Source organism: Cariama cristata, unplaced genomic scaffold (genome assembly GCF_000690535.1).
Source record: "Cariama cristata isolate BGI_N322 unplaced genomic scaffold, ASM69053v1 scaffold29846, whole genome shotgun sequence".
Taxonomy (NCBI): Eukaryota; Metazoa; Chordata; class Aves; order Cariamiformes; family Cariamidae; genus Cariama; species Cariama cristata.
In genome coordinates this window covers 31,637-43,070 of record NW_009624329.1, presented here as the reverse complement: position 1 = coordinate 43,070, position 11,434 = coordinate 31,637, and the positions used below count along the sequence as shown (strand labels likewise).

Sequence of the window (11,434 nt, the reverse complement as noted above, 5' to 3'; positions counted from 1 at the left end):
CACCTTTCCCGAGATACATGATGAAGAGATCACATACTGATGTGGCTTGTGAAGAACAATGTTTAGTAGTAAAGGAGAAAGGCTATCAGTCTTTCCACAGGTGGGATTTGCTTGCTGAGTTCAGCATGAGAACTTACTGCTTCGTTGTGGTTGCAGTGCCTGGGGTCACCAGCAAGCGCTGGACATGCAGCTGGTACAGTGAGCAAGACGCATTCTCCATAATGCTTTAAGGCAACCAACCATACGCCAACAAACGGGAGATTAATTGAAATGTATAGCTGTGCTTTTCCCTTTTTGTTCTTCCCCAACCCTGGAATTGCCATAGTGTCCCCAAGATGAAATGTCCGAATCTGGGCAGTCCTCAGCAGCTGCCACACCGAGCACCACTGGAACCAAGTCCAACACTCCCACGTCATCTGTGCCCTCTGCTGCCGTCACACCCCTGAACGAGAGCATCCAGCCCATCACCGAATACAATGGCACGACCAAGAGCAATAAGAGGGCACGAGAAAAGCGGAACAGCCGGAACATGGAAGTCCAGGTCACGCAGGAGATGAGGAATGTCAGCATAGGTATGGAAGCTGGAGCTTGAGTACTTGGTCATTAAAGTAACTGACTTCCCCATGCTTGTGTTCATTTGTTACAGGAAGAGGCTGGGAGACTGAGGCGTAATCAGCTTCATAAGTATAGAATTTGAGGAAGCCTTACTTAGAAAGATACACGAGAGAGACAGGGCTAATTGGATGCTAGCAGTTTTCTGGGTAGCAAATTTTTAAAACATCACTGATATGAATAGTTTCACAAATATAGAGGATGGGAATAGGTTATTGAGTTCGGTCCGCTGCAGTTGGGTTTATCCATATTGTAGGACGTCTTTCATGAACAGTCAGGTCTCATCTTAGTCCAGCTGAACTTTTCGAAAGCTGTTTCTGGACCTCATCAATATGAAGTTAAAAGCTTCCATTTAGTTTTCTCCCTGGATTTATTCGTAAGTCTTTTATATCCAGTTGTTCATATGCCAAAGTTGTCAATCAGGTTAAATAATTATTTTCCCTTCTGTGTGTTTATCCCATGCCCTGATGTGTTTAAAAATAGCAATTCTATCCAGCTGTTTTTCTCAGCTAAATAAGCTGTTTTCTTTTAGTCTGTTTCTCATACAAGAAACCCCCCAAATCTTTGGAAGTTACAGTTGTTTTTTCTCCATTTCCCAGAGTCCTTTAGTAATATGAATTAATGATTTCTTGTCAGGAAAGCCATCACCTAAGGCTTTAGTGCTAGGCTGTTTAAATAGCGAAAATGGTGTAATAACACGACAAAAACTCCTTTCTGTGCTTCTTAATATAGTTGTGCCAATGTAGTGTGTGAGCAACTCCCAGCCAGTATTGTATTTAGACTTGCATCAGCCTTCAGAAATGAGAAGTGGTGTGTTTTACAGGTCATGAACGTACGTACAAAAGGACTGTAAAACTAGCTGAAGATTGTAAGGAAAATATGTGCAAGAGCACAGGGATGAGTATAGGTCTCCGAGGTTAGCATCTGAACCAGATTATCATCTTTTTGCCTAAAGTAATACAGAGGAAATTCCCCTGCTAACATTCACAAGCTGGTTCCTAACAAATTAAGACTATAAACCAAGATGTAACATCTTTTGTTGTAGCATTTGAATGAGAACTGTCATGACTGAGTCCTATTCTGTATTTATATTAGCAGCTGAGGTGGTCCCAAGGTCACAGATGTCGATCTACCAGTAACTGGTGTAGTTCTCCATAAAAGTGTATGGTATCTGCATAGTCAACTGTTAAATTGTGATCTGTTCGGTGATCCTGGCCGAGGCAAGTCAGTATAAGCATTGGTATCAGAGGAATTAAGCACAAATGTCAGTAGTTTGAACACCCTATAAGTACTTAGCCGAATTTTTACATTTACTGCTTTACAAGCTCGTTTACCATCAATAGCTTTCTTGGGTCAAAGTCTGCTCTCTTCTGTATGTGTGCAGCTACGAAGTCATTACATATGTGAAAGCTGCTTTTTTCTTGGTGGAAGTATATTGTGGAATCTGCTCAAGGCAGATAGTTGTATCTTTCCTATGTGCTCTGCATATTGAACCTTTGAGCTATTTCTTACACATAATGCAAAATCAGATCTCCATGCTGAGGAGAAACACAGATACTTGAATTTTAATTACATATTTTATGCATCTATCATTAAAATGTCTGTCAGTGATGCACATGCCTTAGAGCGGAACTACCAAAAAAGGTACTCAAAGGTATTTGCAGAAAAGCTTCCCAGCTTGAAAAAATAATGAAAAGGAAGCCTCTGTTTCTGTGAGTTTGAGAACTACTGGTGTATAGATGCCTACTTTGGCAACAGATACACATCACACTTTGTCTTCAAACATGGCATTTGTTGCCAGCTGGTGCACAATGCCAGCCTAAAAGAATAAGATCAACACTGAAGTTGTCATGGGCTTTGTATATTTGGCGACTGAGGCTGTTTGGAAAGGTCAGCAATTTCACATCTAATGTCGCTGAGGGACTAATGTAGTTTACAAATTAGGTCTTTAATCCTTCAAGAATTTCTCGTGTGAACAGGCACTGTGTTCATATTGCTTGTTTAAAATAGGTGGAAGTCTGAGCTTTTGAACAGTTTGGTATCCAATAAATGTGACTTGACAAGAGGAGGAGGAAATTCCTTGTTCTTTAAATACTGGCTTCAGGCTGTAGAATATACAGAAAGCAGAGTAGATTTCATGTATCAGTTTTAAAGTGAAATTTCACTGTAATGAGTATCTAAACCAGTTGTAGACTTGAGAATTTGTATTGAAAAATTATTTCTATTAAAACAAAATAGTGCCAATTCATGTCTACAGTAATCTCTGTGAAGCTATACAGAAAATCACTGTGTTGTCTTTGATCTCAGCTAAAGCTGCATGATGATTGAAGAGTTTTTACTGACAGATAAAAAATTTATTTGGAATTTATTTTAATGGATGAAGTATCTCTGGTTATCATATTTTAATGAGGATTCAGGCCAATGACCTGACCTTGGTAACACTCTGGTGTGGTGGTGGGGAGGGGATGCTTATGGTCTTCCTGCTCTGGAATCATGAGGGCACCTTCCCAGCACTGGTGCATTTGTGACTGTAGATGATCAGCCACTTTCTGTTCCTATTTTAAGACTCTGAACATGACACCATGAAGTTTTGAAACCTCGATATTCAAAGCTGCAAAAGTCCTTTCAAGGAACGCCGTCCTGTGAAAGTCCTGATCCTATAGATCATATGTATTGTCTTACCTAGGAATGGGCAGCAGTGATGAGTGGTCCGATGTTCAGGACATCATAGACTCGACTCCAGAGCTGGATATGTGTCAAGACCCCCGCCTGGAACGCACTGGTAACAGGTATTGATTTTGACTTTTCACTGTGTGCTCTTTCGCTTGGTTTTATGAGGATTGAGGAATAGGTGCTGTGACTCACACTGAGTTGAAGATGCAGCTGTTTGAGGAAGTCCATGTATTCTGTCTAGTGTGAATATAAGGGGTCCTGACCTTCTTTGGGTTCTCCAGAGAAGGCAAATGTCTGCTGCTAATCTGCAGAAGGATCTGTCCAACTGGCCCAGAACTGGGCTTGTTTGCCTCGCTAGATCAGGAAGGATGGAGAAATGACGCAACAAAAGATTTAAGAGGGGCAAAGAGGACATGGGCTTAAGCTATCAGGAAGAGGGGAAAGATGCATTTGTGTAATAAGTGATCAGTTCTGAATTCAGTTTTAAAACCTCAAGCTTTTTTCAGTTTTAATTTTTTCAAACGTTTGAAGAACAGGAGAAGGGCTGCTCCACGAAGGAGTAACCCCAGCGATCCCAGTCCTGGAGGTTCTGAGCAGAGAGGGCACAGCACTAGTAATGAGCTCCATCAGCAGCCCCAGACAGGGAAAGGGGATGAATTAGGTCCTGGTGCAACCCGTGGAGCCCTTGGACCAGTGGGCGGGTGCGAGTCCCACATGAGACTGGTCAGAACAATTTTGACCCATCAGTGCACTCAGGACCTCCACAGAGTTCTCTGAATTAGGTCTTCAGGTCAGATGCTGAGTGCTGGTTGCTTCTTGTGACTTGTGCTGTCCGTTAGACCACGTGAACTGATGAATTCTGGTGCAGTCACAACACCCATTTGTAACTCCTCAGTGCTCTCAGGTGACTGGGTAGCTGTAATTTTTCCGTAATTGAAAAAAACCACTATTTTTTTTTTTCCTTTTCTCTGCAATCTGCTGTCACTCTGCAATATCAGAGGCTGCTACCGCACCTCGTTTGTAACCTCCAAAACACTGATTTATCTAAGAATGAAACCACGCAACTTGAGATAATCTCCAGTGGTACTGACCTTTCTGTCAGACTGCTGGAATAATTGCACAGCCTCTCTTCATGCTGGCTGATGGCCTTCACATAAGGCAGGGCGGTTAAAAGTATTCATACTCACATTAAGACCATTTTTTAGAGTAGGCAATGACAATCCCAGAGGTTCCCTCACCCTTGTGTCCTGTAACAAGTGTTTTCTGTTTGAGCCATGAGACTGTCAAGAAATGCAAGAAGATTCTTGGTGGCACCAAAGACACCAAGAGGTGGAAATGTGCTCATGTATGATATGATTTGAAAACATTAACTTTGATTTAGCTTTAATGAAGTACGTTTTGCTGACATGTGAAGAAGCATTTCAGTGCATAGACTCACCCAAAGAAGAAACTAACCCTTCAGGCTGATTTCTCTTCCTAGTTGGTGAAGAAAAAAAGGCCATTGCTGTGTTCAGCATTTGAATCCTTATCTGATCTTACTGCTGTCCGAGGTTGCTACCTAAGTTAATAGGAATGTGGGAATCCTTGCTGAGTCTGAGGTGTCAGAGCTGAGAGCTTCTGCGAGTTGAAATTTTTCTATGAAATATTGAATAGTCATTAAATATTATGATTTAAAAGGAAGTCAGCTGGGTGAGCTTTGAGGTTGTGCATGGTAGCTGATTGTCCTTAATATGGGGAGTAAACCATGCTTTTTTCTTTACTCAATATGTTCCCTGAATCAGCCCATGGTGAACAGGTGGAATGTGCTCTCAGGGTTTTAATTGCAATGATCTGGGATGCTCAGTATTTCAGAGAGAAATGTTCTAGCTTAAATGTTGCCAAGTAACAAGAGTCCTTGATTTTTTTTATTTCTTCCAACAACAGCCCAACGCAGGGGATTGTGAACAAAGCGTTTGGCATCAACACGGACTCTCTGTATCATGAACTTTCCACAGCAGGGTCCGAGGTTATTGGAGATGTTGATGAAGGAGCAGATCTACTAGGTAAAAACTTGTTTAGAACCATTATATTTCCTCTGGTACAATGACAACTATATTAAGCTTTTAGAAGCACTTAAATTATCTTTCTTTTTTTAGCTTTTAAATATGTTTAGCTTTTAAATAAAAGGCATGCTAATTGAGACATCATGTGACTGAAATACGTACCTGCAGTACAGTAATGCTTACTTAGAAAATAACTTAAACTGTTGGGGAACTTTTCTTCGGGTTGTCTTTGTCTAATACCTGAAGTCTGGTTGTATTCTGTATTGCTGGCTAGGACTTTGAAGCAGTCAGAGAAGCAGCTTTGCCTCAGGTATCAGTCTGAGCCCTTGCCATGCTTTTCGATGTGGGACTCTTGAGTATCTAGACCTTAATTCATGACAGAATTTAAGCATGTTCTTAAGTCCTGCTGACTGTTATCCTGTATCAGGACGATATGAGTGGTCTTTAAATACTCAGACAACATGGGCAGCTGACAAAGTTTATAACTGTGTAGTTCACTTTCCATTTTACTACTTGATTTAAGGAGCCTTAGGAGACATGAGGACTCCAACAATATGCCTTTTATGTATTTAGCAGCAAGCGTTCTGATCTGAAAGTGTACATTTCCTTTCTGGTGATTACTGATGTAAGAGCTGCTTGTGGATAATCTTGTAAGTTTGGTTCTGTGTATATGTCCAGAGCAGGATGAGCTCAATCATGTCACAGATCTGCAGCATCTCACCTTTGCAGAAATTAAATTCGGAAGATACTTGTATCAGCTTCGAATATGAGTCTTATATCAGGACCCTCTAAAAGGGTATGTTCCTACAGAGTGGATAGATTTTTACCCTATTCACTGAAGACTTAACCGTGAAGATATGGACTGAAGATCGGAAAGGAGGTTAATACAATACTTCTTGCTTTATCTAAGGCAAAATATTTGTGAAATTATTACTATTCTGGGCAATAGTGTGACTGGAATGTAAGAACAAGATCCAAACTATCATCAGAACGCTTGCAACACCTTTTTGATATGGATAGGTTTGGTTTTTTTCCTAGAAACATGGTGCTAGCCCTGCAACATGCAAGAGAGCTGTCGTGCATGGATTGATGACCATTGCCTGAAGTGTTAAAACATTTATTGTTTCACCTCCAACTCAAGATTGCCGGAAGAAAAAAATGTACGGAAGATTCAAGACAAAAGCACAGGCTTTCTTTGCGTGCAGTTGGAGATAACATGTGCAGATACTTACAAAATTAAGAATTTAGAAGTAAAAGCAAGATTTCCAGGTTTGAGAATCACCTGGATGTTAGCAGTCATTGCAGAAGGGCTGGGACTCCTACTTATAGTGAAGATGACAGTAGGAACTACATGTGACGGTTAAAGCTTCGTCTGCCTGCTGTGGAATGAATTTTGGTTAGCCAGCCCCTAACGTTCTTGGGAACTCTCTTCCTAGCAGAATCAAAGCATTAAAAACACTGACAATCTTGCCCACGCCCATCTATTTTATCTTGGTCCTCAGGTGCTTCCTTACCTAGGAGAATGTATGGTTGTTTATATGGCTACCTTCCACTAATCAGTGTGTCAACTGCTGCTTTCCTTCTCTCCCCAAAATGACTGGGGCATCAGGGCTTGTCAGCTTCTGAGAGTTACTATTCAGGAAAATTACTTGCTTGGTGTATGAACTGTTTCGGACAACCTGTTTCCCACTTCTGGAAGCATGTCTTCTGGGAATCCATTTCCTGTTTGGATTACCCTGTAGTCTGACCCAGTGATCAGTGAGAAATGCAGACTGTTGTTTTCAAAGGGCCAAAGATTTTAGTTGCCGAAACCTTGCAAGGTTCATCACCACAGTTTCAGTTAAAGTCAAAGGTGCTTCACCTCTTCCAGTAATAAGGCTGCCCAAAGACCGGTGATTGATTTTGGATTGTGAGACATCTGTTATCTGACAGTCACCACTTGTAATAAAAACGTACAGAGACTTAGTTGAACAGTGCCCATGTAGCGTGGCTTACGAAGACCACAGTGTGGCTTATGAAGAGTACATTTCTGTGGTGGGACAATTTTCAGGTTTGAGCAAAGCAGGAAAAGTCTTGCAGGTGATCACCCGGCAGGCTAGCAGAAGAGAAAGGCTTCTCCTGGTTCTTTTTCAAACCTGGGAGGTGGGCTGTGATGCAATCAGGTACTTCTGTGAGTTTCCTGTGCGAAATGTTATTCTAGTGAATCCTTTTGTTGAGTTCTGGCTACTGACTCTGTCCACATAAAAGTGTTCTTTAAAATGAACACACATATTGCCAGGATTGTACGAAGGGAGGAAAGCAGAGAGAGATCTTAGAGTTCATGTCTCTGAGCAAGAAATGAGATTTGTACTTTTTTTTTTTTTTTTGGCTTTGCGCAATAGATGGCACTAAGAAAGTCTGGTAAAGGTGGAAGCAAAAGCCTAGATCTTAGTACTGACAAATCTGTCAACTTTATTCAAAATTTTACCTTTTTTGTTAGATAAATTGTTCTCTCTTCCTGCTGTACCTTTGAGTCTGAAGCACCACAGAGGAAATTGTGCTTTATGGGCATGATGTAAGAAACAAGATCCGCAAGCTGAAAGAGTTCTCTCTCTGGGTCGTAATTGGAGTTCACTTCTCTCTGCAAATTAAAGGAATTAATGAAGTTTACCCCACCTAAGTGAAATTTGAATACTTCCTCTAGTCTCTCTCAAAACTTGGCAATTAGTCTTCAAAGAATATTCTCTCCTTTTGGACTCAAGTTTCTTAAAGAAAGAGAAATTTCATTAAAGAGGACTTTAAAATAGAAGGATCTTACAGAAATCACCCTTGAGCAGTAGCTGGCAGGCAAGTCTGTTTCTTGAATGGAAAATCTTGCTCATCCTCTGGACAGCTGCAAAGTGGCCAACATCTCTTGGTACAAAATTGGCACTCTTCATTGGAATTTATGAATTAAAAATAATAAATAAAACATGTGGATTTCCCCCCCTGCCTCTAATACTGCTTTACATACATGACTTTGTATAGGAAATACTCTGGAGAAAAATGTGAAATGAGAACAATTGTTTACTAGTGGTAATTGGAGACCAAATTCTACTCTTTCTCACTACAGCCTTAGGAACACTAGCTGGCTGTTTTCCTGCATATTCATTTGTTAATCGCAGGTTCTTACCTCCCAATCCCGGGTAGGCTTCCCCTTCTCCCATCTCCCCCTTCCTGCTTTTCCCCATCCCAAGAATTTCTGGATGTGAAGGAGCAGGAGCAGTTTGGTTGTGCGCTATGGGGCAGATCCTTCCTTTCAGTTTTAGGATGCCCACCAGTCTTTGCTTTGGAGACTAAAACCTCCCTTCAAATAACAGGGGTTTTGTGGTGAAGACAGAAATTCATCCGTATTAGTGGTAAGTTTATGTCTTTTGTACAGAAGTTGAAATGGAATTATCAAACTGAGTCCCAGCACTGCACTGTAAAAAAGAAAAAAAGAAAAAAGTTTTTAAATGCAACTAATTGTCTTTTGCAAGCTGAAATATCACTGAAGAGCACATTTATTGTCAGAAGATCTAGTTGCTAAAATCACAAGGGGAGGGGAAATGAGAAGGTAGTGGAAACTAGCTGTTCTGCATTTAGTGATACACGACTAAATAAAGAGAAAATAAAGGTGTATCCAGTCCAGGAAGATGTGATTGCCTGAGATTCATGTCTGGAAAACTGGGGATAGCTGAGGCATGTGGTTGCAGTTGTACCACAAGTTACCTTCCCTTGATTTTTTTTTATGTCCTGTATGTAGAGTCATGCCATCTACAGTCATGGCAGGTCCTGTCCTTACTATTTCATGCCTTTTGACATTGAAATGGCTGAATCATTGTTAATTTTTTTTGAACAAAATTTTTATTTTGTTGGTTTCAGTCACTGATTGATCCTTTTTTCACTTCCTTTTTTCCCTTGTCTCTCTGTGCTTCGCTGGACATGGCCCGTAGGGGAGTTCTCAGGTGTGTATCTCCTCTGCTCAGTTTCCTTTCTCGTTTCTTTTTTCCCTTGTTGAGGTCGAATGACGTGGTATACACGTGTGATACTCCCCTGCTCTTGTCCAAACAGAGTTGGCTTTGCAGACTTCTCCCACCTTCACCTCGCTTGGTTGCCTTGCACCGGTGGGTCCCTGGGCAACAGGAGGTCCCCGCTCTCTGCTCACAAGGCCTGCTGCCTTTCTATAAGCGTTTCTTGTGTGGCTTTCTGCAGGTTTGCTCCACTGTGTTACACTGGCCTGTCACTCAAGGTCTTGGGGCTCAAAGTGCCTTTTTTTTTTCTTTTTTTTTTTTCCTGTCAGGATGGGTGCTGTGCTTGGAGCAGAGCTCGGGTGGGCACAGGGCTGAGTTAGGTTCCCGCTGTCCTCACTGTGAGGAGTCCCTCCGTCTGCATGATGGTGGCTGTGGGGTAGTTGGTGCATACTGACCCTCTTCTGAAATAGCTGTAGTGACATTAAAGACGCTTTCTTGATGGATTAGAGTGGCAAAGCCTCTGTCTTTTGTGAAAGCTTTGCCTTTCTGGCAGGAGTTTGTGATAGCTCTGTCTTTTGTTTTGGTGCGGGAGACTCACTGCCGTAGGGCCACGCTCTGCTGTCAGAAGGTTTGCACCTTTCCATAAAATGCACTTGGGCCGTGATGCAATTTCAGATGAAGTCAAGGGGATCTCTCTTGATTTCACTGCAAATTGGATGAAATTGTCCCTGTAGTAAAGGCAGGTGACTTGCGCAGATGCGATAGCCTAATGCTGTGTGGCGATGAGCTCTGTCACGTTCCTGTGCCTGGCACCTCTTGGTGCTGGCTCTGTGAGGTTACAAAAGAAAGAGATGGCATCATCCTTTCTTTTAGTTCAAACTGGTTTTACTGACAGCCACTTTTTCGTGGTCCTTTCTCCGAAAACCTCCCGTTGAAGTTGAGCTGAAGTTTGTCGCAGTGCGGAGGTGGATTTGGGCCTGTGCAAAAAGGCCAGATGAGAGCTTTTATATCCACCCTTCCCCCGCTTTTGTTTTTCCTCTGCCCCTGTCCTCCCTCACCCTGTTCATAATGTCTGTTGAACTGCCTTTGTTGTGGGGATGGGAAACCCAAAGACTTGTAGTCCAGGGGAAATGATGAAGATGGAAGAAACAGATGAGCTCATCTTGAGCTTGCCCTGAAATCTGAGGTGTAAATCCCCGTTAGGCCAGGCTGCAGCAGAACAAGGTGTAGATTAGTTACTGCTGAGCATCACACGTACTGGCACCACACACAGATGTACACATGCTGATGAGCTGCTCTGTTTGCTATTTACAGACTGGTACTTAATGGCTGCTTTTTTTCTCTTCCTTTCTTCCCCTTTGTCCCCATCTCTTTCTGTTCCCTTTCTCGTATGGGATGGCTCTCATAGTACGGGATGATTTCTTTGGTAAGGCGAAGGCCTTTTTTCTTTTTTTTTTTTTCTTTCTTTCTTTCTTGTTTTTTTGATGTGCATTTTTTTCTAAATTTCTTTCATTCGCTCAACATCCCTCCATATGTCTTGCATTACCTTGGTTTGTTTTTTTGTGATGGTGGTATCACCTCTCCAAGAAGCAGGACGCAGCTGGTCAGTAGCGGTGGTTTGGGGATTCTCTTCTGTTTCTTGTAGCTGATTATCCACTTTGATGCTTCACACTATTTGCCTGGCTACGGGAGGTGGACAGTGTAGGATGGGCTCTGTTAGGGCTCTGTCCAGACCTCTCTTCACTTTGCTCCATGCCACAAAGTGGTGAAGAGAGTCTCGCCGCAGTGGTTTGTTTTTTTTTTTTCCATGAGCAGGGCTTTCCCTTTACAGCCTGCGTAAGGTTATCTTATAGTGTGCATTCTGTGGCTCTGGGAGGCTTCATCCATTTCTTTATTGCAAGACTAGCCCTTCAGACCTCTCGCTGGTTAAAGCATTGGGCTGTCACTGTGTCACACACAAATAAGGTAGAAGCTGTGGTGAGGATACGGATGGTTGGGATGCTATATGGCTTTTAACTCTGGTGTGGTAGCTCACCCTCTTCAGCAGAGTTCCTTTCTCTCCCAAAAACAGCTGTAGAGAGGGATAGATAACACAAGAATGGGAAGGAAAAAGATTTAGTCCAAAGAAACTGGGGA

At 42.1% G+C, this 11,434-nt stretch overlaps 1 protein-coding gene across 1 annotated transcript in view; it reads left to right on the top strand.

The window, feature by feature from the left end:
- The first annotated feature begins 340 nt into the window (after positions 1 to 340).
- MAPK8IP3 (mitogen-activated protein kinase 8 interacting protein 3) overlaps positions 341 to 11,434 on the top strand; it is a 35,997-nt gene continuing 24,903 nt past the window's right edge. Inside the window, exons 1-3 of the mRNA XM_009703139.1 lie at positions 341 to 572; positions 3,299 to 3,401; positions 5,209 to 5,327. Coding sequence (XP_009701441.1) covers positions 341 to 572; positions 3,299 to 3,401; positions 5,209 to 5,327 — 454 coding nt within the window. The remainder of the gene's footprint in view (positions 573 to 3,298; positions 3,402 to 5,208; positions 5,328 to 11,434) is intronic.